Source organism: Pungitius pungitius, chromosome 15, assembly GCF_949316345.1.
Source record: "Pungitius pungitius chromosome 15, fPunPun2.1, whole genome shotgun sequence".
Classification (NCBI taxonomy): domain Eukaryota; kingdom Metazoa; phylum Chordata; class Actinopteri; order Perciformes; family Gasterosteidae; genus Pungitius; species Pungitius pungitius.
In genome coordinates, this window is record NC_084914.1 from 3,931,136 (window position 1) to 3,958,620 (window position 27,485).

Sequence of the window (27,485 nt, forward strand, 5' to 3'; positions counted from 1 at the left end):
TCAGTATACATTGTTATGTATGCAACTTTTTACTCTGTGAACGTAGCCTATGATTGAAGAAAGAAGGATGTAAAAAATGTAATTACTTGAATGTATTCAGCAGCACGGTGGGGCCTCCATTGGTAACACCTGTATAGACTGATAATAAGTAATAGAGTTTTTTTTATATTTACGGCATGGTTACTTAAAAGCACTTTTCGGATCTTTACACTGCAGTGAAAATCACCACCGAAAGTAAAAATGTAATGAGAGTTACACCACAACCCTCTCCTTACCAGACCGGAAATAATGGATTCTTCTTAATGGATTCTCTCTTCACTCTCACATCAGTGTGAGGGTACAGGAGCAGCAACATTCCAGCTCCTGGAATAAGTCATATTAGTGCGCACTCTCCGTCAACCCTCAACCCCCGTGTGATATAACACGAGGCTATTTTCAGCCAGCTGCAGGAAGACAAAGAGAGGGCAAGAAAAGAGGTGCTGGCATGATTTATTTTTTATTTTTTTAATGCTTGCACCTCATAATCCGTGTGTAGAGAAGAGAAGAGCGATGGCGCGTGTAGGAAGCCCGGGAGATTTTAGACGTCGCAAAGTGATTCATTTGTGAATTGCATGAAAAAGGTCAATGTGTAATTACTTTTTAACGACTTAAACCCTCAAACATGTAACGATGGGCTTTCTTTGGCTTCTCTCAATGATGCTGTAACATGTGGCACACAGCTTGCTTGCTGGATTGAAGTGTTTGATGAATTCCTTTGACCGACATTTAAACAAATCCTCAGAGATAACGTCTCTCGATGATTCTGAGATTTCTCTCAATTACTGAGTCCTCGGGCAATAAAGTAATTATTATTAAACTGTACTTGCTAACACCGACGCTGTGAAAAGTACAGATGAAGAACATTTATTGATTGGTGAATCTAAATATGAGTTGATGCATTTAAGTACATCTAAAAAAGAGGGATTTCTGTGTCATAATATCAATTTACATTGATGGTAAACACCAGTAAATCACTCATCCCTTTTGGCTCTAATTACTCTCAGGCTTGAGGGGAGGGGGGGGGGGGGGGGCGGAGGTGTGCATATCCAATCAGCCGCTAAGCCCATGGCTGCGCAGTGAGTCGATTCCATTGAGCAAAACCCATATACTGTACGTGCACGTGAGAGGCCGAGGGAGTGTGACCCCGCAGGGTCACGCAGGGTCACGCAGTAAGCCAGCTCAGGTGGTAGACTGTCAAAGGCCTTGAGGTCACTGGTGGATCTTCCCGCCATGTTGTCAGGAGAAATAATAAAAATAAAGTAAGCAAGGAGAAAGAAAACAGTTGAAAGAGAAGCGCTGACACGAGGACAAGCAACATATACGATATACGCAATATGTATGTGAAAAAGCATTAAAAGCGGAATCACTTGAGACAGCAGACAAATGGACGTAGATTCTGTTTAATAATTTATTAAATACAGCATATTACACTCATAGTGATAATGTGCACATACTGAGAACTGTACTACAGACATTTCTTTTGTCAATTTAAAATCTTACTGCTGCACAGGTTGAAGATGCGAGATCTTTTTTTTTTTTTTTTTCTTCTTTTTTTTCATCTAATGTGCAAAATGAATTGCAGCATCCAACGTAAAGACAGACAAGCGTGTCCTTTTTGTGCTACAGAAGTGATGCTACGGGTTCGGGGTGGGGGGACGCGATGAGGCGGATGAGACGCATGCTACTCGCCACAGGGACAGGTCAGAAGTCAGAGCGTCACCGAGAGTCCGGCCCGCCCGTCAAATCCGATTCGTTTTCGTCGATGCCAACTCACACTCGGACCCTTGATCATTGTTGGCCAAAAACAACTTGAGCACCCGGTTCCTATGGACTGTGCATCTTGAGACGGCGTGGGTTCCTTCCTCCACATCACACAACGTGAACGGCGTGCAGACCCTTGGACTGTCCTGCACAGCGCCTTCATGAGGAAACCTCGTTGGAATCGTTCCACTGTGTTCAGGCCTCGGGGGAGGTGGGGGGGGGCGGAAATGACGTGCCTCGCTTTGAGGGATTTGAGTGGTAAAATCAACGGAAATAGTGCAATTTCACATTCCTTGTCGTTAATTAATTTTCCTCCTTATCCTCCTTATCATCATACGTTTGAGAGCTATTTGGTGTGCGTTAAGGGTAGTGTGTGAGAAAATTAAAAAGTGCATGCAGGAGGTTGAAGGGGGAGAAGAAAAATAAAAAATCAACATTTTGTGAATCGCTATAAAGATTCCACTCTCAGGTCGGTACAGTATGTGAAAAATAAGGCAGCCGGTTAGCTAAGCTAAGCTGTGGGGAAATAGCTAGCTTGGCTCTGAGGGTAAAAACAAATGGTGTTGCTTTTGGATGGCTGACCACCCCCCCCCCCCCACTCTTTGTTCTACGCTTATTATTATTATTACTACTTGTAGTTTGGACTCTTCTCACAATGCAGATTAGCGTTTTTAACTACATTTCTTGAACTACGGAAATAGCATGAAATAGCATTTAGCTTTAAAACCTCAAACCACTACTCAAAAGGAGTAGGATTGAAAAAATAAGTCTTCGCAGGATGCGTGAGCCAATAAAGAAAATCCCTGAGGGCTAGAATCCTACTGATGGATGTACAGAAGGCTCATTGACAAAGACGATCGGATCTTCATGTACAGTACAGTTGTGTTAGCTCCTGGAGAAAATGATAGGATTTGTTAGGGGCGCTTTATGTTTTGCCCGTGGCAGGAGAAAGAAATCAACGGAAGGACGGAGAGCAGAGAAAGAAAGAGAGTCAATGGAAGGAAGGAAGGAAGTGGAACGGGGATTAGGTGGAGCAGGAAGGACTGAAGGGAGGGTGGAATGAGACGGAACGAAGGGCTCGTTTGGTGAAAGGGTAGAAACGTCAAAGGAATGGGCGAAGGAAGGCAGAGATACAAGGAGGAATTGTAAATATCAGAAAGGAAAGAAGAGATTAAAGAAACGAAGGAGGAAAGGCAAGCGGAACCCTTGGCCCTCTCATCGGGAGAGGTCTTGGAGTCCGCCGCCTTGCTCGAAGACCGCCTTCGTAAACTGCCGGTAGACCCGGTCCATGTACGTGCTCTGCCGGGGCCACAGGCCCTCCAGGAAACCAATATGGCCGCCGTGACAGGTAATGAGCATGGCCAGGTGGGGGTTCTGCTTCACCGCCTCCACTGGAATGGCTGCATGAGGAAACACGGGACTCAGGTCCTGCTTTCATCCGCGTGGACTGGTGTGTTCAAGTGAAGGTCGCCGGGACTCACCGTGAGACGGGGAGAAGACGTCATCAGCGGCGTTCAGACACAGCATTGGCACCTGCACAGACTTCAGCTTGTGGACAGGACTGGCATCGTGGTAGTAGTCATCATTGGTCGGATAGCCAAACATTATGGAGGTGAACCTCTCATCAAACTCTCGAATGGTCTTTGCCTGTGGCGGGGGATCAAGTGAATTCATTTAATTTGGGCTACTTCCTTTAATTAGATATACAACTTATGGCCAAATATCAGTCAAAATCATCCCGACCTTCATGATATGATCGATGTCGTAACACTTTTCCAGCACCGGTCTGTGTCTGCAGGGGGGGATTAAAAATTAAAAAGTTAAAAATCTCTTGATTTGCAGCTGGAAATGATTTGCAGCTGACAACGTCCCCTGAAAATGCTGACGAGGTTGTCACAGCATAACGTGACAACAATCAAGCTCAGCTTGCAAAGTTGTCCTACAAAAGCATTACTTTGCATTTATAGCACGCCAATGCCAAAAGGACGGCTCACCGGAAATAAACAAAAACAAACATTATTTTCTCACCAATGGTGCTATGTATGAAGGTTGTAATCCGCAGACCTCGTTGTGAGCAAGTGGAACTACGTTGAAATCGCAACAAGATCTTTTTCTGAGTGAACCTTTCCGTTAATGGACAGATTGAACGAAGTGCAGGTTTTCTAAAGGCTTTTAAAATATAGTATGATCACCAGCTGCACACATTTAAAATGTGAAACAACTTGCATAGACCTTTCACACAACTTCCGCATTTGTTACCGGAAATTTTGTGGTGGTAATCTTTTTCCTGCCTGCTCAGGGTAAAGAAAGGTTAAACAAATGGCGCGAGCAACGAGCAAGAGTTATTGAAGCGGCTGTCCTTGCTATTGCCAAAAGCAGCCACATCGTTTCATTCCTTCCCTGTTGATGGTCATGATCGCCGAAAAATGGATTCAGGCAATCCGGCGGGTTGAAGGACCAAACTTTAGCATTCAGTCTATTGCAATGTAATTGTAGGTAAATCTGTGAGCGAAGTCGTGAAGAGAGCCTCAGATCCATTTTCTCCTAATGTGTTGACGCTTCCACATTGATTACGCATTTACGGTTATTGTGAAAAAGGTCTATTGTCACACATTTGTTATACGCAGTTATTCAAGCTCCTGCAACAATTGCCCCCTAATCCCCAACGGCGAGTTAGCAACAGTCTTGACCCCGCGTTGACCCCCACTGCGGTCCCCCCGTCTGACCTGTGCACGGAGGCTTGTAGGCAGCTGGTGAGGTAGGAGTTGAAGAGGAAGCGGTCCAGGGGTTTTTCCAGTGAAGCGGTGCACTCAAACACATCCCAGCCCGCTGAGAAGACTATGACCCCTTTCAGACACGTCTTCCGGCCCTTGCGCCCCAGGTAGTTGACCAGCATCATCCTGAATTTCGGAGAGAGAGGGCGACACGGAGGGACGGATTGGTAAAAAACAAACAGGGCCGAAACTTGTTCCATTTCTGACCAGTCTTTCACTTCGTGCGATTAGGGCAGTGACAACTTGGTGGCTTGTTATTCTGAATGACTGAGACCATTATAATCCACTTACTATAGGCCCAGGTGAGGCTGCATTTGTATATAAAAAAGATTGATGGTTGAGAGATGGGAGATCGACAAGCGTTTTGACCTCTTTTGCCCAAACCAATCAGAAAGACCGAAATGAGACGCGCTGAGCAGTTGCACTGAGGAGTACATGATCTCCAGTCAGCTGGCAGTGAGTGGCTTCCTTACCCGCCCATGGACACCCCAGCGGCCATGATTGGAGCCGCTTCATTGGTCCTCTGGATGTGCTCAATAACGGTCTCCAGATCCTCCGTGTTGGCGGCGCAGTACGTCCTCGGGGTCTGGGTGGAACCGGAAGACAAACGCAGTCAATGCCTGGCTGGCGTCCCGGTGCGGATGTGGTGTTTTTTTTCAGTGGGGACTCGGCACGAAAAGCACGTAAAAGGAATTGATGAGGACTCGTCTGAATATTGCATCAACTTGTCGCACTATGCATTTGGACCTTATTTGTTGAATTTAAAGAAAAAATAATTCAGTCAAATGAATAAATCTCATCAGGCTTTAATAGAGATGAACCATTTTATGGTGTTTGGACACAGGGGTGAACAACAAGTCCAATATCTCAGGATCCTTTTGACGCATTGGAGACCTTTTTGGTGTAAAAGTGTAAAAGTGTAATAACTCTGGAACGACTTTGTCGTGGGGGTAAAGGGGAACCCCTGTAAGTGCTATAATGTGTAACAATCAATTTATCAATCAATATTATGGTACTGGTTCTGACCTGGTTCTGACTTGTTTGGGCCCCAATGGGGTCCTCTCGTTTCCAAAGGGTTTTAATGTCTTTTTTCAAGCAGATTCACAGGAAAAGTAAATCCCTATTTATATACTACTCTCTTAAGGTTCCTTTCACAAGGTTTGAACTCTATAGTGAAAAAACTAAACTTACTAAATATACTAATAATAGTTTGGGGAAGTATTTATGCAGCAAAGCATAATACTGTTAGACAGTAAAGAGTAATGTCATTTTACAGCTTTTTTACAAGGTCTGGAAATAGGGCAGTAGCACTCAAAGTCTTTTGAGGCAGGGGCCATCTATCACACAGCAAGTCTAAACCAAAGCCCTGGCCTATTTTAACAAGGAATGGAATTCACACTAATTGGACACAGAGAAAGCACTCACAGGAGCGTACAAATGCTACATCATCTGCATAGAAAAGTACAATTCCCAAATGAAATGAGTACCGCCCCTCCTTGGTACACGGCCGAGGTTATAGAGTTTAAACTTTTAAAGTTTTTTTTCTAATCTGACACAAGCCACTGTGCTTTAGTGACCCTTTTGTCTGGTTGCCGATGAGACAACAGCGGGTCACAGATGAGCCACTGATTCAGATTCAGAAAAAACACTAAGAGGGACATTAGCTCGATTGTGGGGGAATCCAAGCCTGTAACAAAAGAAAACCCATCCATGCCATGAATGAGGTGTCTGTGCGGCAGGGATGGTGCGATTGGATCAGAGCGAAACAGTCGCCCACAAACTGCCTCTGACATAAGACACAGGCCCGCTTTGTGATACCAGAGATACCAAGAGGACGGATGAACTCAGGTGTCAGAATTCTGCTGGGAAGCTGTCCCCCCCCCTTGACTAAAGGAGGGAAAACCAACTGTCCTCAACGGTCCCCTTTTGTTCCCCTGCACCTGCCTGTCTCTCTATGGCCGTCTTCGAAGGGGGGGGGGGCGAGGGAAGAGATGTGATAATAATTCCTACCAGCAGTGTTTCACCGGACACCCCTCTGTTGTTGAACACCGCGCATCTGAAACACACAAAGCACGTATTCAAGCACATATTCACAGTTGACTTAATTATTGTGCAGGAGGACACAGCTGTGGGAAGGGCATTATGTCTGAACTAACTTACACTAACCCTGTCCAGAAAAAGGCACCAGCATCCCAGAATTCGGTCGGTGTTACTCAGCAGCAGGGCGGGGCTGGATGGGGTGTAGGGCTAGGGGACTGGGATGTGTGTGTATGTGTACATGTGTGTGTATGTGCGTGTGTGTTGGCGTACGCGCTCAAACACACACTGCACTATAAACTCAGAAGCTAGCCTGGGCTAAGCTGCAAAGCTTGTACCAGGATAAGCTGTGATTCATTAAGCTCCACAGACCGGGTAGAAGGGGGAGGGCGGCCAGGCTGAGTTTGCCATTCCCTCCTGAGTCTGGGTGAAAGAGCGAGTGCAGGGAAAGAGTCTGCTGGGAGGAGGGAGGTGTGGGGGGGGGGGGGGGGGAGTGGGGGGGGACTGCCTCCCTCCTCAACTGTTCGAGCTTCTGCTACGTTTGGCGATTTCACAAAAAAAACAAAAAACATGACGCAGGGCTTAGCTGCCCACTTTGTTTGTGCACTTCACCTGAAATAACCCCCCCGAGCCCCTTGACGCATGCATTACATAAAAGTTACTCAAGTCTTTGAATCCTTATAACCGGGTTAGGGTTAGCTGAGGTGTTCTGTTCAAACCTGTACTAAGTATCCACTCTAAATGGCAGCGGAAGGGCCCAGAGCGTGTCTCATTTTGTGTGATTTAGTGTCCTTAATGCGTGTTCGGGGGGGGGCGCCACGCCGAGACCACCCACCTATAGCCCAGATCCCGGCTCTGCTGGACCATGTGCAGGATGTAGGACTCCCGGCTGGTGCCGGTCAGACCGGGCAGCAGGAGGACCGTGGGCCTCGCGGCAGGGTCGGGGTGAGAGACGCTGTCGTCGTTGTCGAACCAATCCAGGGAGATCTGTCCTCCATCCGCTCCCTTAATAAGCTCACTGCAGAGACGGGCGAGAGTGTCTGAATATCGGCCCCCCACGTATCCGCTCAAACGCACATGCAAACACTCCTGAGAACCCTTCAGGGCGATGGATGAGCTGCTGTTCGGCTTTGGGGCTAAAGTGACTACTTCCTGGCATCCATCACAAGCACCGCCGTAAGGGGAGGTGGATACGTGAGTGGAACGCTCGCCTTGCGTCTAGCAGCACGTTAGGACGAGGAGGAGGGCACTGCACCAGTGGGTGCTTACGGTCAACCGATATCTGGGTTATACAAGCCCAGCTGGGCCGATGAGGTCATTCAATCTCCGGTGGTGGTGCATTTTAAAAAAGAACCTGCACTCCACGCATGCACACACACTCTCTCACACACACACACACACACACACTCCCAACACGCACAAAGCAGGCAGTGGGCCAACTTTGCCGGGCCGGCCGGCAGTGAGGACATCCGCATGAAATTACAGAACTCCCATGAAATATGCATCTCAGGCCGGACTTTAAACATCAGCGTGGGGCCGGCGCACGAGACGAGAGGAGGGAGCGGGCGCTGACTCGGGCGATGAGACGAGTGGACGAGTTCCCCCCGGGGGGGGCGAGGACAAATCGGGACAGTTTTCACACTTCATTCAGGGATGGGACGTCCTGTTGTCCCCGCAGGAAATGTGATGATAACTTGAGTGAACGTTACACCGTTTGATAACAGACAGCCGACACAGATGCATCATGGGAATTTTTGTCTCCTTGACTGTGGAGAGTGTAAAAATCCGAGGCAGCGTGAATGTAATTGGGGACGGACAAACATGGCACTGACGATTCAACCGAGGATTTCAGAGCTTGATAATCATGATCGAATGTGTCAACTTCTAAATGACGCAGTGTCCAAATTTGAAAAAGTAGTGTTTACATTTTTTATTACATATATATTACATATCTGGTTGTTTTTTTAAAAGCCTGTATTTTAAGGTTCCTGCATTAAAGGCAAACTATTTTAATTTTCTATTTTTATAACATCGGGCTGAATACGTGTGCAATTACTGTACAATATAAACACACACACACAATGTAAATACATTCAAGAAAGTATGTGAGCATGTATGACTAATCAAGTAATAAACTAAAATAACGGAAAATGAGTCTCTCTTAATTAATTGTAATCTCCTTTCTGTGCGGGGGGCAAAGAATGCAGTGGCAATTAATCTCCAACAAAGGGAACGGTATCACGGAGCGAGCGGGGCGGCCCAAGAAGGCGTCGTGGCACAAAAGAATTCTTTCTGCCTTCTGAGCCCTCGGCTGAGAACAAGTCTGGGATCCGTTCCCGTTTCGTCAGAAAGATTCAAGAAACGCACATCGGCATGTTCTCAGTGACCAGAGATTTTCACTGCGGTCATTCCCTCTGGTACCGTAAGTCGCTTTGGATAGAAGCGTCAGCTGAATGAGATGTAATGTCACGTAATGGAACACAAGAACACAAGATGACCTGTGTGTGTGTGTGTGCTGCAGCTTTCCAGCACGCTGCACACATACACATCTCCTTTACTGAAGAGTTCACATGCACAGTGTAACCAGGGGAAGGGTCTGTGGGGAGGACTGACTTTCGGTAGACGACCCCGGGTTTGGCGGTGACGAAGGGCCTCAGCAGGGTCTGGATGCGGCTCTCCCAGCACCAGAAGGTGGGGTAGTAGGTCTCGGACACCACCGGGCATTGCTCCTTCAGGAAGTGGTAGAACTTCTTACCCCCAGAGATGAGCTGCGGCTTCTGCAAAAGTGGTCAAAGTTATTTTATTTTTTTTCACCACGGGGGGGGGGGGGGGGTCATTTGAGTGAGGGTATTTAACATGAAGGCACATCAATTGTTGTAATATTGTCATATATTTGTCAAATAAATAAATAATGAACTTAAGGTTTGTTCTTTTCTCATTCCATTCCCACCATTAAAGCCAATAAACGGATTCCGTTTGTATTCACTATGAGTGAATGTGAGTTACAGCCTTCTACCCGAATAAATGACGCCACTGACCGTTACGTCACCTCAAGCTTGCTCATTGTCGCGTGCATGCATTTTTTTTGTTTTGTTACATAAGTGCACCGGGCACCGCTAAATATGCTGCATTTCACTTTTCTTGAACACATGTGTCTCATCTGGTCTCGTCTTATGTCATGTGCCTGCACGGAGCCTCTTATCGATGCGCCGGTCGCGTGACATCATCGCTGATGATGTGGACGACGACGATGCGGATGATGACAACGACGCGGATGATGCTCTAACGCGAACAGCCCAAAATGCACATACAAGGCGATGTGGCTGCAAGCGGCCGGTTTCCGGGGTCGTCACGCGTGAATGACCGTGACTTACCTTCGCTACGGAGAGCAGGTAGTAGCAGGTGTACGCTGCGCTAAAGCCCAGCACCAGAGACAGACCCACTCCCGATCCGAACAGCCCGACTTTCACTTGGTTTTCCAGATAATGTGACAGATCCCTCGTCCAAATGTTGAAATTAAAGTCCAGCGAGATCATCGCAAGGTCCCCGGGGGTTTTCTTCCCCTTTTTCCCCCGCGCGGAGAGGACAGCCGGCCCGGTCTCGCTCTGTGGGAAGTCGGCGGCGTGCGTGTGGCTGCGAGCCCGCCGTGAAGGAGACAAGTCAAGGGGACCAGAGGTGGTTGGGTTTATATAAACATGTGCATCAGCGAGCGGTGGCGCTCTGTGGCCGGCGGGGTGTGCGGCGTGCAGCCGCCTCTAAGAGAGTCAGGCGGTTTGTCGCCCCCTGCCGGCGGGGGAGGGACAGCGCACCATGCGCGCGCTTGCAGCTTCTGCGGGAGGCTTTCTGGACATCTTGCCTTGAGTGCCTCCCGGTGGACAGTGATGGTGAACGCACGACCCCCCCTCCAAAAACAAACAAACAATGAAATGCATACGCGCAAAGAAGGACTGGATGATATTGAAAAAGCTTTTTAAAAGAAAAAAAATGAACAGGGATTTGGTGAAGTGGCAGTTGCTTAACGACCAAAGGCACCGTGTGGAAAGGGCCCCTCCCAGGGGCTGCAGACTCTCATGGGGGCTCAACATCTGAAGGTTCCCTGTATGGCAATTAGTTAGGGGTAATTGAATTAACTGAGTACACTTTTGTTCATACTGCATGCACCATTACAACATGAGATGATAGATAGATAGCCTTTTAAAGCAACACCTTTGTTGTTATCACTTAATATCGGGTCCGGAGAGTTAAGGTCTATGTTTAAGGCCTTGGAAAAATGTTGTTCACGTTGGGCTAATATGGTGCATTTTACCTGGTAACTTGCTGTGTATTACTTCCACCATGGGCTAATCTAGCCCACAGCGGGATAATCTACTGAATGTCCACTGTAAGTCGGATTTCAAAGGTAGTCCATACCATGAACGTGACTTGGTATTATCAAATTAAATGTACCTATCTGTGAGTCTGAGATGTCCTGCAAAAATCTTTTCATTTACATTAAAAGTGTTCACATTTTAAGTTAATGCTGGTAATAGATGAACAAGTGGACCGACTTCTGCACTCTGAAGACATTGGCTATTTAGCCAAATTTTTAAAACCAAATCGTTTTAACATGCTGGCAGAATTTATTGTTGTCATTCTTATGCATATGGACTTTTTATGTGCCTCTGGAAACACGACACACTTCAAGAATGGTTGATCATGATTCAATAATAACAACTATACAAACAACTGTATTCAGGAAAAAAAATTACAATGCCTAAAATAATAATATATATATAATATATTCACTAATACGACCTTGTGGTCTTTTACACACTTATGCTGCTATTTTTGCTGTGGTCCGGATCTCCTTAATTCATTAGTAATTTGAATTCATTTGTGGTGCCATCAACTCAGACAGTTGTTATCACCATACATCCAAAATGTAGTAATGAATTGCAATATTCAGTTTTTAGTATGTATTTATTCATTTGTCAATGACGGTTTGTATACTACAGGTTTCCATATCTAGATGAAATATATGCATATTTTCTATGTAAAAATATATATTTTGTTCCATTAATAAACTAAAAGATTTATAGTTGTGTATGTCTAGTAGTCTATTCATTTGTATACGATAGCTTAGGACTGGTATTTTCCTCACAAACATCAGTATCACATCTCCATCATTGTCGTGTAACATACTGAAATTATGTTGTGTATTGACTAGCAGCTGCAGAGGGTCTTTGCACGTCGCAGATGCGCATGCGCGCGCCGGACTCGTTCTTGTTTTCCCGAGCCTCGCCGCGTCTTCGGGCTTTGTCGTTAACCTCCGTAGCTAGTTGTTGCTCGTCTGGGGTCTGAACGATGATTGACAATAATGGCGACGCGTTTATTCTGAGTTGACTCCAGGGAACCCTCTCTGGTCGACGAAGGGAGCGTCTTGGATGGATTTTCTGCCCGGCGGAGAAAACACAACAAGGACAAGCGACCACCGAAAGAAAAACGTTCGCATTCAACGCAAAGGACTTGCTAGCCGGGAGAGGGTTACCCTGCTAGCACTGCGATAGCTAGCAACTCGGCTCGCTAGCTTGCTAAGTTGAAGAGGTGGCATTCTTGCGTGTGGAGTGGAGGAGAGAGACAGCAGGGCTCGCTGGGTACTCCTATCCGGCTGATATAGCAATGTGGCTACTTAATAGGCTTTTGGGCTAACCTTTTTATTTGTTTATCCGTCTCAAAGTCAACGCCGAGGAGGGACTGGCTCGCGCAGCTCACGTTAGCTTGTGGGGATAGTTTTATTTTGTATTTTTTAGGAGGGTCTAACAGCCTCTTTTGCTAGCTCATTTAGCTAGCAGACTAGCTTTTTTTTTTTTTTTTTTAGGGGGAGCTTGTTCCAGTCTCTTTCCTGTTGGAACCTGCATTTGGAAACAGTCCAACACGCGCACCGATTTACCGTCGGGCAACGACTGCCGCCTTCCAAAAAAAACGTGTTAACAATCGCCCCTGCGCGTCCTTTTTTAAAAAAAATTTCACACGCAAGATGACCACCGGCAGGAATAACCGAGCGATGATGGAAGGAGTCGGAGCCCGAGTGGTCCGCGGACCCGACTGGAAGTGGGGGAAGCAGGACGGCGGAGAGGGACACGTTGGCACCGTGAGGAGTTTCGAAAGTCCCGAGGAGGTGGTCGTCGTCTGGGATAACGGGACGGCCGCCAACTACCGCTGCTCCGGAGCCTACGACGTGAGGATATTGGACAGTGCTCCAACAGGTAATGACTCTAACTTTCAATGGGTTCTCCGGTCCTCGCAGAGCGACAAGTGTCGGTCGATGCGTCACGCTTTAAGTGCAAAACAAAAAGTTATTGTAATTCATTTGTTGCGTTATTGAAAGTAAAGCAACGGTCGCTGCAATTCAACAACAGCTGAGTTGTTGAAGAAACTTTCGTTGTGTACAATTCCCGGAAACCGTGTTCACACAGGATGTATAATATAATATATATAGATGAATGCATCCTGCGTGAACAGGTGTTGCTGTGTACCAGGCAGCACTAGTCAAGATATGCAAATAAGCTGCGAGAGATCAAAGTCAAGAGAGTGTGAAATTAAAACGACAGGAAAACATTTTCAACATTATATAGGTTAATAGCTTGTAAACTTCCTTTTTTCGTCCTGGTTGATTTAGAATTTGCATTAAAGTGAAAACCAATATAACTGTACATAGTTTAGTGTTGTGATTAGTGATTTTTTTGTGATATTGTAAATAAATATTGCAATGCTTTTAACGGTGGGCCACAGGATCGATCAATTAATTGTGTCTTTTGGCGATGATGACTTAACAGATCTTTAAGTAAAATCTTGATAGTGCTATCATTTCACCATGTGCTGTGTCAACATGTCCAGCATGCATCCTGCTGACTGGTTTCATTCATTTCCATATATCATCACCTGATGCTGCAGTTTTGTGATAAGGAGCAGAAGATATTTTGGGGGTTCTTAACATAATCCTGAAGAATCCTCTACATCTTGAAAATATGTGATTAAAGTCCGTAACGTAGCACCAAAATGAGTAGATCTGTTGTTTTTTAGCATGAATATATCCCTGTATATGTGTGTCTGCGTGTATGTGTAAATATCAAATACTTTTCATGCATAGTGTAAATATTTTTGATAGCAACATTTTATTTCAGTAGTATTTCTAATCAACTGCTATGTGCGACAAAATACATCCGCACATTCTTTTTAATGTTGACCAATACTGCTTCCCCCATCAGGCATCAAGCATGACGGAACCATGTGTGACACCTGCCGTCAACAGCCCATCATTGGTATACGCTGGAAATGCGCTGAGTGCACCAATTACGACCTTTGCACAACCTGTTACCATGGAGACAAGCATCACCTGAGACACCGCTTCTACAGGATCACCACCCCGGGCAGCGAGAGGTAAGCTAACATGTTTAGCCTCGCTGTAGACCATTTATATGACAGACCCAAGTTAGCCAGGTAATCCGTGCATTTAGTTTCTGGTGGCCTTTAGTCCGGCCTTATGTTCCTGTCTGTGTGACTGTGACATTTGAGAGGTATTTTGTGCACCCTGACAGGATCTATCTCTATGCTCCCCGACCTCAGTTGCCAGGCAACAATTCAGCCTCGTTTTAAGATCCAGTTTTTCCGTTCTTGGTAAAAATGACATTAATGCACCGCTTCTGTTTATCGAATTTCTATTTGCGTATATAAATATGTATAAAGTATAAAATGTGTGTAAATATATATAGTCTATTTCCCAGGTTCTATTTTTGTTCTTTTCTTTATGTCTTCAGAAAGCTGCATACTCAACTGCAAACAACAACAACAACATACAGATTGATTGATAAGTCTGTTTTACAGCCGACATGCTTATTTAGATGTTTATCTGTGCAGAAAGCACTACAATAGCATTTGATACAGCAGTTATAACAAAACCTTTAGACTACATCACTATGCAAGAAAGCTTCTAACTCATTACAAAGACTTACAAGTGTCATCATTTAATAATATAAAGAGCAACAGCAAACTTGTATGAGCCAGTGTTTTCATTTCATTTAATCCTAGCTGGGGGCTCTTGTGCTTTTATATTGTATTTATTTATAACTATTTGCCTGCAGTCAAGTTCTGTCACTCACCGCCACAGCGTGAGGCCTTATTGCTTTTTCTTAGTGTTGATGTTTAAAACTACTATTCAATGAATTCTGTGATTATAAATACATTTTAGTGTGTTATGCTCTGAAGACAGTGCTAGGTTTACTGTCACGCCCCTCTGGAAGTGTTAATATTGTCAACAAAACACAAGATATTACTGTTGTTGTTGACAAGCCGAAATTTCCTACACAAGGTACCTTGTTTTTAGCTGTATGTGGGTGTGTATCTACCCTCAGGCCTTGGTGGAAACAATGTCTTAGGTGGGGTGTGTGGAAAGCATAATAATAGTTGCCAATTAATTCATGTGCAGACAAGATCGAGTCAGATTGTTAAGGGCAGCGTTCCCTTTTTTAAGAGATGCTCTGCACAAACATGAATGGAACCCATGTGTGGTAGGAACACAAACAATAACATTGTTTGCTGATGTGTATCGAAGATCTTGAATGTATTATTTTTTATGTAATTGTGAGTAAGCACGCTCATCAAATTCCACAACTTGCATTTGATTGTGCTGTCGCAAAGAGCGCGTCATTACTGTGAGGCTGCTTCAGGCCCATTTTAATTCCATACCATCATTTAATTAAATGAACACATGGCCCCACAGCTGGCCGCCTTTTCAAACGAGTACGACTTCATCTCCCCCGAGACAGACGTTGCATAATGCACAATGGGTGCTGGATGCCTCCCCAGCTGGAACTGCTCCGGCAGCCCAGTGGGGTGTTTTGTTACACCGCATTAGAGGGAGGGGCCAGGAGGCCCGCGAGCAGTCTGCATTGGTTGGGCCCTCACTGTCCAGCTGTTGTGTCTAGCGGCAGGACTCGCACTTGTTTGATGGTTAGAGCTCAGCTATCGGCTATTGCTATTCCTGCCTCATTGGTTGGATTGGGCTTGGCTTTTCATTTGCATGTGCAGTGTCGCACTTTGTTGGTTCGGCTGTTAATGGAAGGAATTGTCAGTGAGTAGTAGACGCCACGTCATTGCAAAGTTTACCGTTGTTCGTGATGTTACAAGTTACAAGTTACAACAGGGCCCCTCCCGCTCACACATGAAAATACCACACCTGAAGGCAATAGAAAATCTCTTCATTTTAAAGTTAGAAAGCTCGCCCCTATGCCCCCGCACATCAGCGCTCATGTGTTGTTGGTTTTGGTTCGCATTGTTTTTGCTTTCATAATATATCGGCTGATGGTTGTCGGGGACTGCGTGGTTGATGCAGCAAATGAGCTGTTGCGAAGGACACTCGCAGTGGGGCTTTGATCTGTGGCCATGCCCCGTTTGCTCAAATTAATTCACACCTCAGCCCCAGAGCAGTAGGCACAAAGGGACTGGCAGCTAAGGACACCAGGTATCAGGAGTGAGGCGTTGTCTCTGTCTCTCGTTAATAACGTAGGCCCTGTAAACATCTCTTCTTAAATACTCTGACAGTGTTAAATACGTGTTAGAAGCTTAACAAAAATAAAAACGTTTTCTTCTTTTAATCCGAACAGAGTTCTTTTGGAGTCACGTCGCAAGTCAAAGAAAATCACAGCCAGAGGGATCTTCACTGGTGGCCGGGTGGTGAGAGGAGTGGACTGGCAGTGGGAAGACCAAGACGGAGGCAACGGAAGGAGAGGAAAGGTAATAATAATAAACTGGTTATATTGCACCTTTTTAAAACCGGAGCCTACAAAAGCTTTGCTTTTGACGGACAAGGCAAAGGAGTAAAATGACGGAAAACTCGGGCCCCACAAAGCCAGAAGGCATGACGCTTAAAAAGAAATCGAGAGAATGATCTCCAATAAATGCTTTTTCAGAAGTGAGGTAAAAACGTGGTCAGCTTTTTGTTTTTAAGCTGCTCATTTAAGTGGATAATAAATCCCTGGTGGTCGGGCCGACTGAGTCAGCCCCGACGCAGGCCATCGCGTGCGCGCGTGTGTACATGTGTGCGCGCGCGGCGCTGAATGGAGCACGAGCACTCAGAAGGAAAAAACAAACTTGCATCTCAGGATATGATTTAATCTAAAATGTGCATAAACAAAAACCGGTTGTGGGGGGGGGCTTTTGGGGCCACAGAGATGTAGCAGGAGAGCAAAGACACAGTCCGGTCCTCCGGTGCCTGGTATGGCTTTGTTTCTACTTGCACAAACCTCCCCAGATGCTGCACGGAGGCGCTTCTGCTCCGCACGCCGTTTGCGAGTGTAACCCGTAGAAACGCACAAAGTCTGTAGGTGTAACCGGCGAAAAGCCAAAAACCAACCTCCACAATGCAGAGGAGGGTTGGAATAATCTCATATAACCCCTGCAAAGGAACACATCACATATCGATATTTGAATATCCTGTAAAAAGGAAATGAATTCTTAAAGACAAACTGTTTCTCTAAGCGTTTAACAAAAATGACCGTCGTTCTTTGTGTGATTCCCAGACTTTAATCTGTGAACTATTTGTGGCGGTCACGTGATGCAAAAGGTTCGGTATGCTATGCTGTTGTTGAAGATGGCCGTCCTGTGTTCTTTAGCATCTTTTATCAGACTGATGGGTTGACAAGAGGTGGACTTGCGCACAATGTGTTATCAGAATATAATATACTTTTGCATCGGAAATTATAGGCTATAAAGAGAGCTCCTGACTGCAGGTTAGTCCAGGCTGAAATACATAATTAGAAAGTAATGAATACTATGTTGGCTTATGTTGCATTTGTTCAGCACAGCCTATTGAGATTTATACTGTAAATGTGCTGTAAAATGCTTGTATTTTAAAAGTTCAATTTAAGAAAGCCTCCGGGCAACTTAAGACTTAGATTTGCTGTGTTTTTTAATAGCATATCTTATTACTGTTTTATTATGCTGTAAGCAATATGCTCTCCAGAAAACTGCGTGTCCTACAGCTTAGATCTTTGGTTAGTTTAGCATGGCTATAACCCCCCCGAAGCTTATTAAAAAATAATTTCACTTTTTGGTTTCTTTACTCAAGGCACAGCTTTTTAATGAAATAATAAATTGAATCTTCTCTTGACACTTTCTCGATACGATGAAAGAGTTGTTTCTGTGATGGGGAGAGAATTTTCATGGGTTGAAATCCCGACCCTCTCTTCCAAATATGAATTGATTTCTCTGTCCCCGATTCGTAGCTCATTGCTTATTTATGCCAATAACACATTACGTTCAGTTTAATCATAACTTACTGTGACCTCACTTGTTTTAGCGCCAAAGGCAGTGAGCTGGTGCCGTGTCAGTCATAATGTAACACAACATAAAGTGAAGAAAAGCCTGGGTTAGAACCGTGGGGACAGAAGTCTTTATGCAGGACCAGTGGGTCAATGCACACGCAGAGGGGTCCAACACGGTGAGACGACTAAGGAGAGCAGCTTATTGCCCTTTCCTTTCTTTCTGAGCGACTAGTACTCATTATTTATATTTATTTTATGTGACGGGGAATGTTTTGTGTAAAACAGTGCGAGCCTGGAATTGATAAAATGCTTAGAGCCCGTCAGAATATTTAAAATATCTGGCTTTACTATATATATATATATATATATATATTATAATACTACTGTATATGGATGGAAGCATACGTGGATAGTTCTTCCTGTCGCCATCATACCCAGATTCTGATTTTCATTCAATATTAACTTAATTGTATTCTCATTGAATAGGAATTACGAGTCTGAAACCTGTTGTATGACTGTCATTCTGTCATGACTTTAAATGTCCACAGTTGAGACTCTCCAACCCAGGCCATTTGACCCCCCCCCCCCCCCCTCCCCGAGCATGGCCAGAAGACTTTGTACCTCTCCCCCAGAGAACCCCCCCCCCCCCCCCCCCCACACCCCCCTCCTCCGGTTGTGTTAGCAGACATATGGTCTGTGAACAGGCAACTGAACACTTACTCTGCTCTTGGGTTGCAGTGCTGTATTTCAACCTTCATGCTGCCCTTTAGTTTGAAAAGATCAAACTCCTACAGGGATCAATAAAGTGTCATATTCACTATCGTTATGAGGGTTCAAGATGAAAAACAACTGCTTGAAAGCTCCCATGAAGAAAATGATCCCTTCTGGTCGATATTCTATTTTTAAATGCAGAATACTTTATTAGACCCTTATTTCCGTTTACATTTACAGGCAATCATTTATCACAAATTTAGGAATAAAACTCAAAGATGCCCTTTTTTAAAAATTGTTCTTATTTCACCTCCTCCTCCTCCTCCTCCTCCACCAGGTGACGGAGATCCAGGACTGGAGCGCAGCCAGTCCTCACAGCGCTGCCTACGTACTGTGGGACAATGGGGCCAAGAACCTGTACCGAGTCGGCTTTGAGGGAATGGTGAGCAAACTTCCATCCTGACCCTCACACACACACACACACACACACACACACACACACACTAACAAAAGCATATCACACACACACACACGCGTGCACAAAAGATCAGCTGTCAGGTGGCTTTTGTCTGGCGGGCCGGGGCTCTTTCTTTTGCTGCCAGGCCTTTTGTGAGAGCCACGCAGCCGGCATGAGTAAGGCACAATTGTACAGGCAGCTGGAAGGGGAAGGTATCTACATGATAAAGGCAAGCTGTTCCTCCTGCTTTTTAAGGGAGGGGGTGAACACAGAGGTTAACTTTAGGGAGGGAGGGAGGGGTGGGCAGCACACTCTTTGGGGTTGCTACAGGCGGCGGCTACACACGCGTCTCAATCGAGAAGAGGCCTCCTCATTGGTCGTGGCGGCCCCTTCCTTTTTTACGAATGAGGCCAATCAGGTGTCTCGGTTGCATAACAGATTTGTCCGTTGTTATTTCAATAGGCTGATCTGGAAGTAGTTGGCATCTGCCCCTGGGTTGACCGTTTCACTGTGGCTTTACTTTTTATGGTGAATGATCAAATTCTACAACCTCAAAAACAAATTCTACAAAGCCCCTCGCACATTCACTTATCTTAAGTCCCTCTTAAGTAACGTCCGGTTTGTGCTCACAGCATCATAAGATTAAAAGTGTCTTTGCTGGCTGGATGCAGGAGGTGAGACTTATTTATTTGTCGGCACTTGTTCCACTCCGTTTGCTCTGCCTCACAATCATCTCTGCCCTCCAACTCTGCCACAGTGGCTGCGCATCTGAGTCATTGCAAAAACGATGTGATGCCTTCTCTGTGTAGCCATGAGTTTCATAGTCCCGCCTCGCCCTTGGGGCGCTGACATTGTTGGTATTCCAGGCGACTTCACTAACACTAAAGCACAAAGTGTGTAACTTGTCTGTGTCATTATTCATGGTCACCCTGCCCCTCCTCTAATGTGATTACCGCGGGTCATTATCTAATCCCACTCCTTCTTTTCTCTCTCTCAGTCGGATCTGAAATGTGTCCAGGATGCCAAAGGAGGCTCCTTCTACAGAGACCACTGTCCCGTTTTAGGTGAGGAAGCCTGCGATCCCGGTCCAACGTCACTATTGCACCAATTCTCTCACCTTTTGTTCTGGTGCAGTGAATTCAAGGGCATTAGTTGGAGTTTCACTTGTAGTTAATGCCGTTTGGCCACTAGGTGGCGATGCCACACAGTCCCCTGTCTGTCAAAGCCAAGTATGATGCTCAGGTCATGCAGGGAGAGTATTCCGAGAGCTCCAGGAATAAATTGTCTCACTGGATTCAACAATGCAGCAGAAGTCTCTCATTGGGTTTGAAAGCAGTAGCATCAGCTATTTTTATGCATTTGGTTAAAAAAATTACCATCAAAATAAAGAAACTACAACAAATAATAATAAATAATAAAAATAAATGTTAACCAGTAATGCAATTTGGTTAACATGTAAAAACAATAATACAATATTAAAAAGGTTTGTAGTTCTATTTATTCACAGGTTTTGTCTCACCAGGGTCAACACTGTTAATGTGCAATACTTGTCCACCTCATTTTGACACACTTTATTTTTTTTATCAAAGCAAATGTTAGTACTGAGCGACCTAATTTGACCAAAATCTCCCAGGTGAGCAGAATGGCAACAGAAATCCCGGCGGGCTCCAGATCGGAGACCTGGTCAACATCGACTTGGACCTGGAGATCGTTCAGTCCCTCCAGCACGGCCACGGCGGGTGGACCGATGGCATGTTTGAGACGCTCACCACCACGGGCACCGTGTGCGGCATCGACGAAGACCACGACATTGTTGTTCAGTACCCCAGTGGGAACAGGTGAGTCCCCCCGGTGGAGGAGGCTCAGATCTATTAGTAGATTGGTCATAGTTGTCCGATCGTTTAAGTTTCACGTGACCCTTCATCTTCGCTACAAGATGAAATTATGGTTTGCAACGCTAAATGTTAGGGGTCAATTTCTGGTAAAATAAAATGTAATGGCAAATGTTATCTCATAACTCTTAACATGGCTCATTTTTTTATTTATTTGATACCTTTTCTCTTTTTAATCGTAGCTTGAAATCCCAAAATATTCCACCCTTCCGCTCCTACTCTTTTCTTGCCCATGTGTCATATTTTAGTAAGTAAAATAAGTCCAAGTAGCTTAACGCATTCATCCGTGCCTCAGATGGACGTTTAACCCAGCCGTCCTGACCAAGGCCAACGTGGTGCGCAGCGGCGACGCAGCGGCCGGGGCGGAGGGAGGCACCTCCCAGTTTGTGGTGGGAGACCTGGTCCAGATCTGCTACGACATCGACCGCATCAAGCTGCTCCAGAGAGGCCACGGCGAGTGGGCCGAGGCGATGCTCCCCGTAAGTACGCAGCGCCCCTCCACGTTGCGGCATTTCTAGCGGAGGCGATTCCTCACTGCGAATCCCTCGGTCGCTGTTTTGCTGCTGATCCGTTTGTTGCTCTCGACCCGACTTTATTCCTCCCTTATTGTGAGGTTTGTCCATCGGCGTCACTTAGCCTAAGGCGTCACTTAGCCTAAGGCTGCCTTCGGCTATGTGACGCCGATCTACCTAAATTCGACTTTTGTCCCTGCTCTGTCGTCATCGTACAGATCAGCAATAGTCGAGCGAGTAGAAGGCTCCCTTTCTCTTATATCTTGTTGCGGGTGAAAGTTTTCTGAATGACAACCAGGTTTTATTCTTGCAAAAAGCTTTCTTTCTGCTCTGGGATTGGACAATAGCTCTGCAGAGTTTGCACTCTTCTGCTCTCTCTTTGTCCTTCATTCAATGCCCCGTCCATCTTTCCTCTAACGCAACAACATACACTAACGAGTTGGTCGCAACGTTTCCCGACAGACCCTCGGCAAAGTGGGCCGCGTGCAGCAGATCTACTCCGACAGCGACCTGAAGGTGGAGGTTTGCGGAACGTCTTGGACGTACAACCCCGCCGCCGTCACCAAGATCGCCCCGTCTGGCTCTGCCGTCAGCAACGCCTCCGGAGGTATGCACGAGCGAGCGGCGCCGGCGCGTAGAGGGTCTATAGAGGGTCGTAGGTCCCCGTCCTGCACGCAATCACTCTCTTGTCTCCTCTCAGAGCGCCTGTCCCAGCTGCTGAAGAAACTGTTTGAGACTCAGGAGTCCGGAGACATCAACGAGGAGCTGGTGAAGGCGGCGGCCAACGGCGACCTGGCCAAAGTCGAGGACATCCTTAAGAGAGCGGATGTGGACGTAAGTGCTCGTCACGCGCTGTTTGAGCAGCTGCTGGATTTGTAGAGTTATTTTTTTCTCCTTCAATTTTTAAAGAAAATCAATTAATTTGGCCTTTGGATATTTGCAAAAAGAGCCGAGCGCACTGATAATAGGCTGGAATGTCCCCGGCTGAGCTCTGCTCTGCTCTCAGTATATTGAGGAGGCTTAGAGTCCCCTAAGAAAGAGATCTGAGATCCTCCCACCGGCATCTCTCTCAATCTGAAAAGCATTCGGCTGGGCCCAGAGGAGGCCCTGAGGAGCAGCGTGTGCACTGCAGCAAAGACCCGATTCGCCCGTATAGGTTATGGGAACTGGTTACGTCAAGTCTGCAACACTGTCCTCCCTCAGAGATCAAACAGCGAGTCAATGAGAGAGAGTGTGTGTGTGTGCGTGTGTGTGTTTGTCAGTGGTGAAGGCTGGCCAGATGCCCTACTCCCTTTCAGTGGAATTATTTGCTTAAAGCCGGGAACACTAAGCTTGGCCAAGTGATCTGCTTGCCAGGACAAGAGACGTCTCGAGACTCCCAAAGGAGTTCACATTAATATTTATGGTCCCGAGGTTTTGCAGTGCTGCAGTTGCTGATGAAACACGCGCACACAGTACAAGCGCTTAAACACGCCTCGGCCCCCGCAGCCCAACGGCTAATACGACCCATGCGTGTCCGAAACATGACGCACGGCTCCTACATATTCTGCCCCTGGATGTGTTGGCAGGTGAACGGGCAGTGTGCTGGACACACAGCCATGCAGGCGGCCAGTCAGAACGGTCACGTGGATGTCCTCAAGCTGCTGCTTAAACACAACGTGGACCTGGAGGCTGAGGTTCGTACAATCAAACACTTACTCATGACCGGTGGGTGCATTTCTATTATTCAGAATTACAACCTCATTCTGCTGTGTCGCTGTGCTCAGGACAAAGATGGAGACCGGGCAGTGCACCACGCCGCCTTTGGCGATGAGGGCTCTGTCATTGAGGTGCTGCAGAGGGGCGGCGCCGACTTGAATGCCAGGAACAAGCGAAGGCAGACTCCATTACACATAGCTGTCAACAAGGGACACCTGCAGGTGGTCAAAACCCTGCTGGACTTCGGCTGCCACCCCAGCCTTCAGGTATCTGCGACTTATTCATCTACCTATTCCGTGGCAGCAGAGAGGTCGCTTTGTGCGCGGTTTGAAGCACAGATTAGCACAAGAGGAGAAAGTGACATGAGGTTCACCTTTTTTTAGGATTCTGAGGGGGACACGCCGCTGCATGACGCTATAAGCAAGAAGAGAGATGACATGCTGTCCGTGCTGCTGGAGGCCGGCGCTGATGTCACCATCACCAACAATAATGGCTTCAATGCCTTGCACCACGCTGCCCTTCGTGGGAACCCCAGGTACGAGACACCGTCACGCTCCCCCCGCCTGCTGCCACAACTTTCTTAACTCGGAACAAACAAGCTGTGTGACCTAAAAGTCTTCGATAGTTCTCATTTCCACACACTGATTCTTTCTGGACTGATTCCACATTTACTCACAATACTGAACTAGAAAAATGGATTTCACAGTGCGTTTTTTAAAAACTGAAAAATCAGATTGGTTGCACTCTGTCTTTTTTAGCCCAAGTAACAGATGTGCACCAGGGTCTTGATTTTATGTGTGACAGTTACAACACATATTTTCACTGCCAAAGATGGGTGGAACCACAGCCGCCACCCTAATCTGTTACTTAATCATCCTCCGCCTGAATGAAAGATGCAGGCTCACCACATGCAGGTCTACAACAGGGGGCGGACTAGGTCGGCTCACTGACGTAAATCCTCAGAACTGTGTCAAATCATGGCACTTCAGCATGTGACTTCATGTCACAAATCACATTTTGTGTGGAGAAGCATTTTCCCGGGAACACTTTTGGTTGAAAGTGCCCCCCAGGAAATTATGCAAAACCTATGCAAAGTCCCTTTCAAAGACGCTGTTATGCAATTCACTGCTGTCGTCTTGTGCATCGCTTGTTATAGTTCTCCAATTGTCTAAAACGACAGTGCATCCTAAATAAATCAAATGGATATTTGGATATAATGGGAGAAATGCCTCAGATTCCGCCACTTTAAAGCCATTAAACTAGAAGGAAGTTCAATACCACTACTTCACTGATCACCGTTTACCCCGCCATACAATTCACTGGGATCTCAATTTATTTTGACATTCATTGAAGTTTGAAGCGGGCCTTCAGGCTTCATCCATCTCCCCCAACAGATGGTATGGTCTCAAGTTGACATTAGACTTCCTTTAAGGCCTTGAAAGCATCTGCCATACATTCCATCTTCTTCTTTCAGTGTAGTTAATGGCCCTTGAAGATCATTTGTTGTGTCTTTTTTACTGTTGTGCCGGTCCGTCGCCATGTGGTGTGAGCAGAGGTGGGCAGGAAGCAGAGATCTCTGGCTTTACTGTTCATGCGGCCCCTCTCCCGGCTGACGTTGTCACAGAGAGGTGAAAACCTGTGTGTACGTCTACCGGTTGCGCATTAGCACGGTTATCCCGGGCTAAATGTTAGCTCCCCCCCCCCGCCCCCCGCCCCTTCACTGGCATTGTTTTTTTTGGCATGAGGACAAATGGAATTGAGGTCAGAGGGGTGTGGAAAACCTGCCACCTGCCACAAGCCCGGCCAGACGCAGCCCTATGGCTACACTTTAGGAGAAGCCACACGGAACCGCTGGTTTCCCCGATGACACAAACACAAACGGCTGCTTATCAAAGACATTTAGAAATGATCTCTTGTGACAGTGAAGTGATCATTGTAGTGACGAAAGGTAAGGCAGTGCTGATAAACAGAACAGATGTAGAGACCTTACGAACGTTTTAAGATGCACTGGTCATTAAGAGTAAGGATTTTCAACCATTTTTTAGGAAAGATGAAGGTCATTCCACAGCTGATGATCCCTAGAATTATTGAATTAATTAAATGTGATTATATAGATGAGTCCAGCAAATTAATCCACATTAACATCCGTGTTAATTTTTAGTAATTATACCCACTAACAAAAGCATATCACGCGCACACACACACGACACACAAAGTAAGCCGCATGTTCAAAAAAAGCCCAGCCTGACTTTAGGGTGCGTGTGGAAAATAATGTTACGACCGCTCTGTCCTCTTATTGCAAAGCCTTTGAACCTTAACGAATAATAGAGCACTTATTTAGGAAAGGTCAAATGTGTACACGTAGACCAGGAATTGGCGTAAAAGCGGCAGGGGGGCTGCTCAACTGGAGCGTTTTTTTAATTTAGCGGCGAGGATTTGCAGTATTTTTGTGCGTGTGCTCGTTCCTCTGCTTCAGTCCGCGCTCTGTCCCCTTGCCTTCAGAGAAACGAAGATATATGTCGCCCGCTCCGGTCTGACCATTTACTTTTATTTCACGCTCGGGCACCTGCAATATCGGGGAGACAGGTCCACGAGTCCTAAAGCCCTCGGAAATCTGTCCCTCGGTTGGGAGGAAAATCACCTGGTCAGGTGCGTTTTGAACGGAGAGCTCGGGTTGTTGCTTGGAGGAACTCCTACCGTCACAATCCTATTTTCAACTGTCACGATGAAGTGCTGGGAGCCTGGAGGCTGATCGGAAAGCCCCCTCGGGGGCAGGGCCAGACACGAGACCCCTCTGGTTTGCGATCGATTCTTATCAATGTTTCCAGAGAGGCGGCTGCTTTTCCTCCCGTTTGGTTTTGAGCACCGGCCCAGAATGTCCTGGCATACGAGTGTTAAACAAGTCTAATCTAGAGGGTTAGGGTGGAGGGGGGGGGGGGGGGGGGGGGGAGGATGCGCACCCTATCCTTGTTACGACGTAAGTTATGGACATCAAGGAAAAAACACTGTGCGTGTGTGTGTGGTGCCTCTGTGTTTTTAGAAGCGCGGGGTTTGTCTTCCAGCAGTGGAAAGAAGATTGAGGGCGATGTGTAGGAAAGAGCCCTGTGGGTGACTGATGAATCTTTCAATTTAAGAGTCCCAAATACAGAAACAAATCAAGTCTACCAACAGGGGTGCGGCAGGAACCGGGGCGGTTCTGCGATATTTCACCTCGTTCGTTACACTCGCAACAGAGTGTGAAGGCATTTCCTCATAAATTAGTCCCGGTTTAAGTTTTTACAACTGCCGCTAAATCTAAAGCGGCGGTGGCGGGTTGATGAGGGGGGGGGGGGGGGGGGGGGCGGCTTTCTCGGACACCCGCGTTGTGTTTTCTCCCCTCCCCCCTCGTGTTTACGCGTGGCGAGCCTGGTCTTGTAGTATTCGCTCTCCTCGCTCTCTCGTAATGTCCTCGGCTTTCTTCTTTTTTTCTTTAAATGGCGTCGTACAGGAGGGTGATCGAGCATTGAAAATGCAGCATTAAAAAAAGTGTGGTTGTTGTTGGCCCCTTTTTTGAGAGGCAGATGTGGCAAAATGGAACAAACGTTTGCGTTTCCAGGGACGTGCTGCTTTATAGTCATGGCCGCCAATGATTGAATCAGGACTTTTGTTTTTCTCCCCTCTCTCTCTCTCTCTTGCTCATTTCAGACTAGGCTAATCAAGTCAGACTGTACTGTAATTGAGTAAGCCAGGGCCTCTTACGGTACGCCAAATAGATTTCATGGTTATTGGTCCAATGGAAAACACTTTAAATTCATAAGAAACAGAGAATACTTTGCTTTTGACGACGACTTTAATACATATTAGTTTTATGCATTACCCACATCCCCAAATCAGTTTGTATAATCGGACACATTGGATAGATTACAGCGTTTCGGTCGCTTGTCAAACAAATAACTCGCGAGTGTTTTTTTGTGTTTGTGTGGCGTCGAGTACCAAATTAGGAAGGGAAAGGAAAAGCAGGGAGGAGGGAAGAGGGGGGGGGGGGGGGGGTTCGGGAGAGTCAGTGTGTAGGCAGTTGGCTGTGATCCGCAGTCACAGCGAGTGCAGCGCGTGAGACGAGGAGCCGCTCTGCATCTGTGCTGCAGTGTTGTACCGTCTCCTAATAACCACACTTCTCTTGATCCTATGGTCCCGTTTCTTCTTCACGGGCACTTTATAAGATCGAGACCGAGTTTGCTGTCCAGCTTTCATGTTTCATCATTTTTCATTTTTCCCCACTCACGGTGTATTTGACTGTTAGCACGCAGTGAGTTTAGGAGTCAGCG

At 46.4% G+C, this 27,485-nt stretch overlaps 2 protein-coding genes across 9 annotated transcripts in view; one reads left to right on the top strand and one right to left on the bottom strand.

The window, feature by feature from the left end:
• Positions 1 to 1,433: 1,433 nt before the first annotated feature.
• abhd3 (abhydrolase domain containing 3, phospholipase) lies at positions 1,434 to 10,380 on the bottom strand. Its single transcript, XM_037459091.2, has 9 exons — positions 9,986 to 10,380; positions 9,225 to 9,388; positions 7,447 to 7,629; positions 6,585 to 6,630; positions 5,048 to 5,160; positions 4,527 to 4,700; positions 3,544 to 3,592; positions 3,282 to 3,447; positions 1,434 to 3,200 (listed from the first exon to the last, which is right to left on the bottom strand). Exons 1-9 carry the CDS (start codon positions 10,145 to 10,147, stop codon positions 3,016 to 3,018), a joined length of 1,242 nt encoding a protein of 413 aa, XP_037314988.1. The 5' UTR covers positions 10,148 to 10,380; the 3' UTR covers positions 1,434 to 3,015.
• A 1,504-nt stretch (positions 10,381 to 11,884) lies between these two features.
• The window catches only part of mib1 (MIB E3 ubiquitin protein ligase 1), a 37,491-nt gene continuing 21,890 nt past the window's right edge, over positions 11,885 to 27,485 (top strand). For 6 of the 8 annotated variants that reach the window (XM_037458215.2, XM_037458216.2, XM_037458217.2 and 3 more), the window contains exons 1-12: positions 11,885 to 12,856; positions 13,859 to 14,030; positions 16,253 to 16,382; positions 18,960 to 19,064; positions 20,077 to 20,143; positions 20,713 to 20,917; positions 21,267 to 21,450; positions 21,946 to 22,090; positions 22,184 to 22,317; positions 23,052 to 23,159; positions 23,250 to 23,447; positions 23,565 to 23,716. In XM_037458215.2, coding sequence (XP_037314112.2) covers positions 12,628 to 12,856; positions 13,859 to 14,030; positions 16,253 to 16,382; positions 18,960 to 19,064; positions 20,077 to 20,143; positions 20,713 to 20,917; positions 21,267 to 21,450; positions 21,946 to 22,090; positions 22,184 to 22,317; positions 23,052 to 23,159; positions 23,250 to 23,447; positions 23,565 to 23,716 — 1,829 coding nt within the window. In that variant the 5' untranslated portion in view covers positions 11,885 to 12,627. The remainder of the gene's footprint in view (positions 12,857 to 13,858; positions 14,031 to 16,252; positions 16,383 to 18,959; positions 19,065 to 20,076; positions 20,144 to 20,712; positions 20,918 to 21,266; positions 21,451 to 21,945; positions 22,091 to 22,183; positions 22,318 to 23,051; positions 23,160 to 23,249; positions 23,448 to 23,564; positions 23,717 to 27,485) is intronic. The other 2 variants (XM_037458213.2, XM_037458220.2) reach the window with 1 other exon arrangement.

Bases quoted from the DNA above. Each gene is read 5' to 3' on its own strand.
- abhd3 (XM_037459091.2), bottom strand. From the start codon at position 10,147: ATGATCTCGCTGGACTTTAATTTCAACATTTGGACGAGGGATCTGTCA. The intron at 4,701-5,047 runs GTAAGGAAGCCA...TCCGAAATTCAG, and splicing joins GCTGGGGTGTCCATGGGCGG to GATGATGCTGGTCAACTACC. The intron at 3,448-3,543 runs GTCGGGATGATT...CCCCCGCCACAG, and splicing joins ACATCGATCATATCATGAAG to GCAAAGACCATTCGAGAGTT.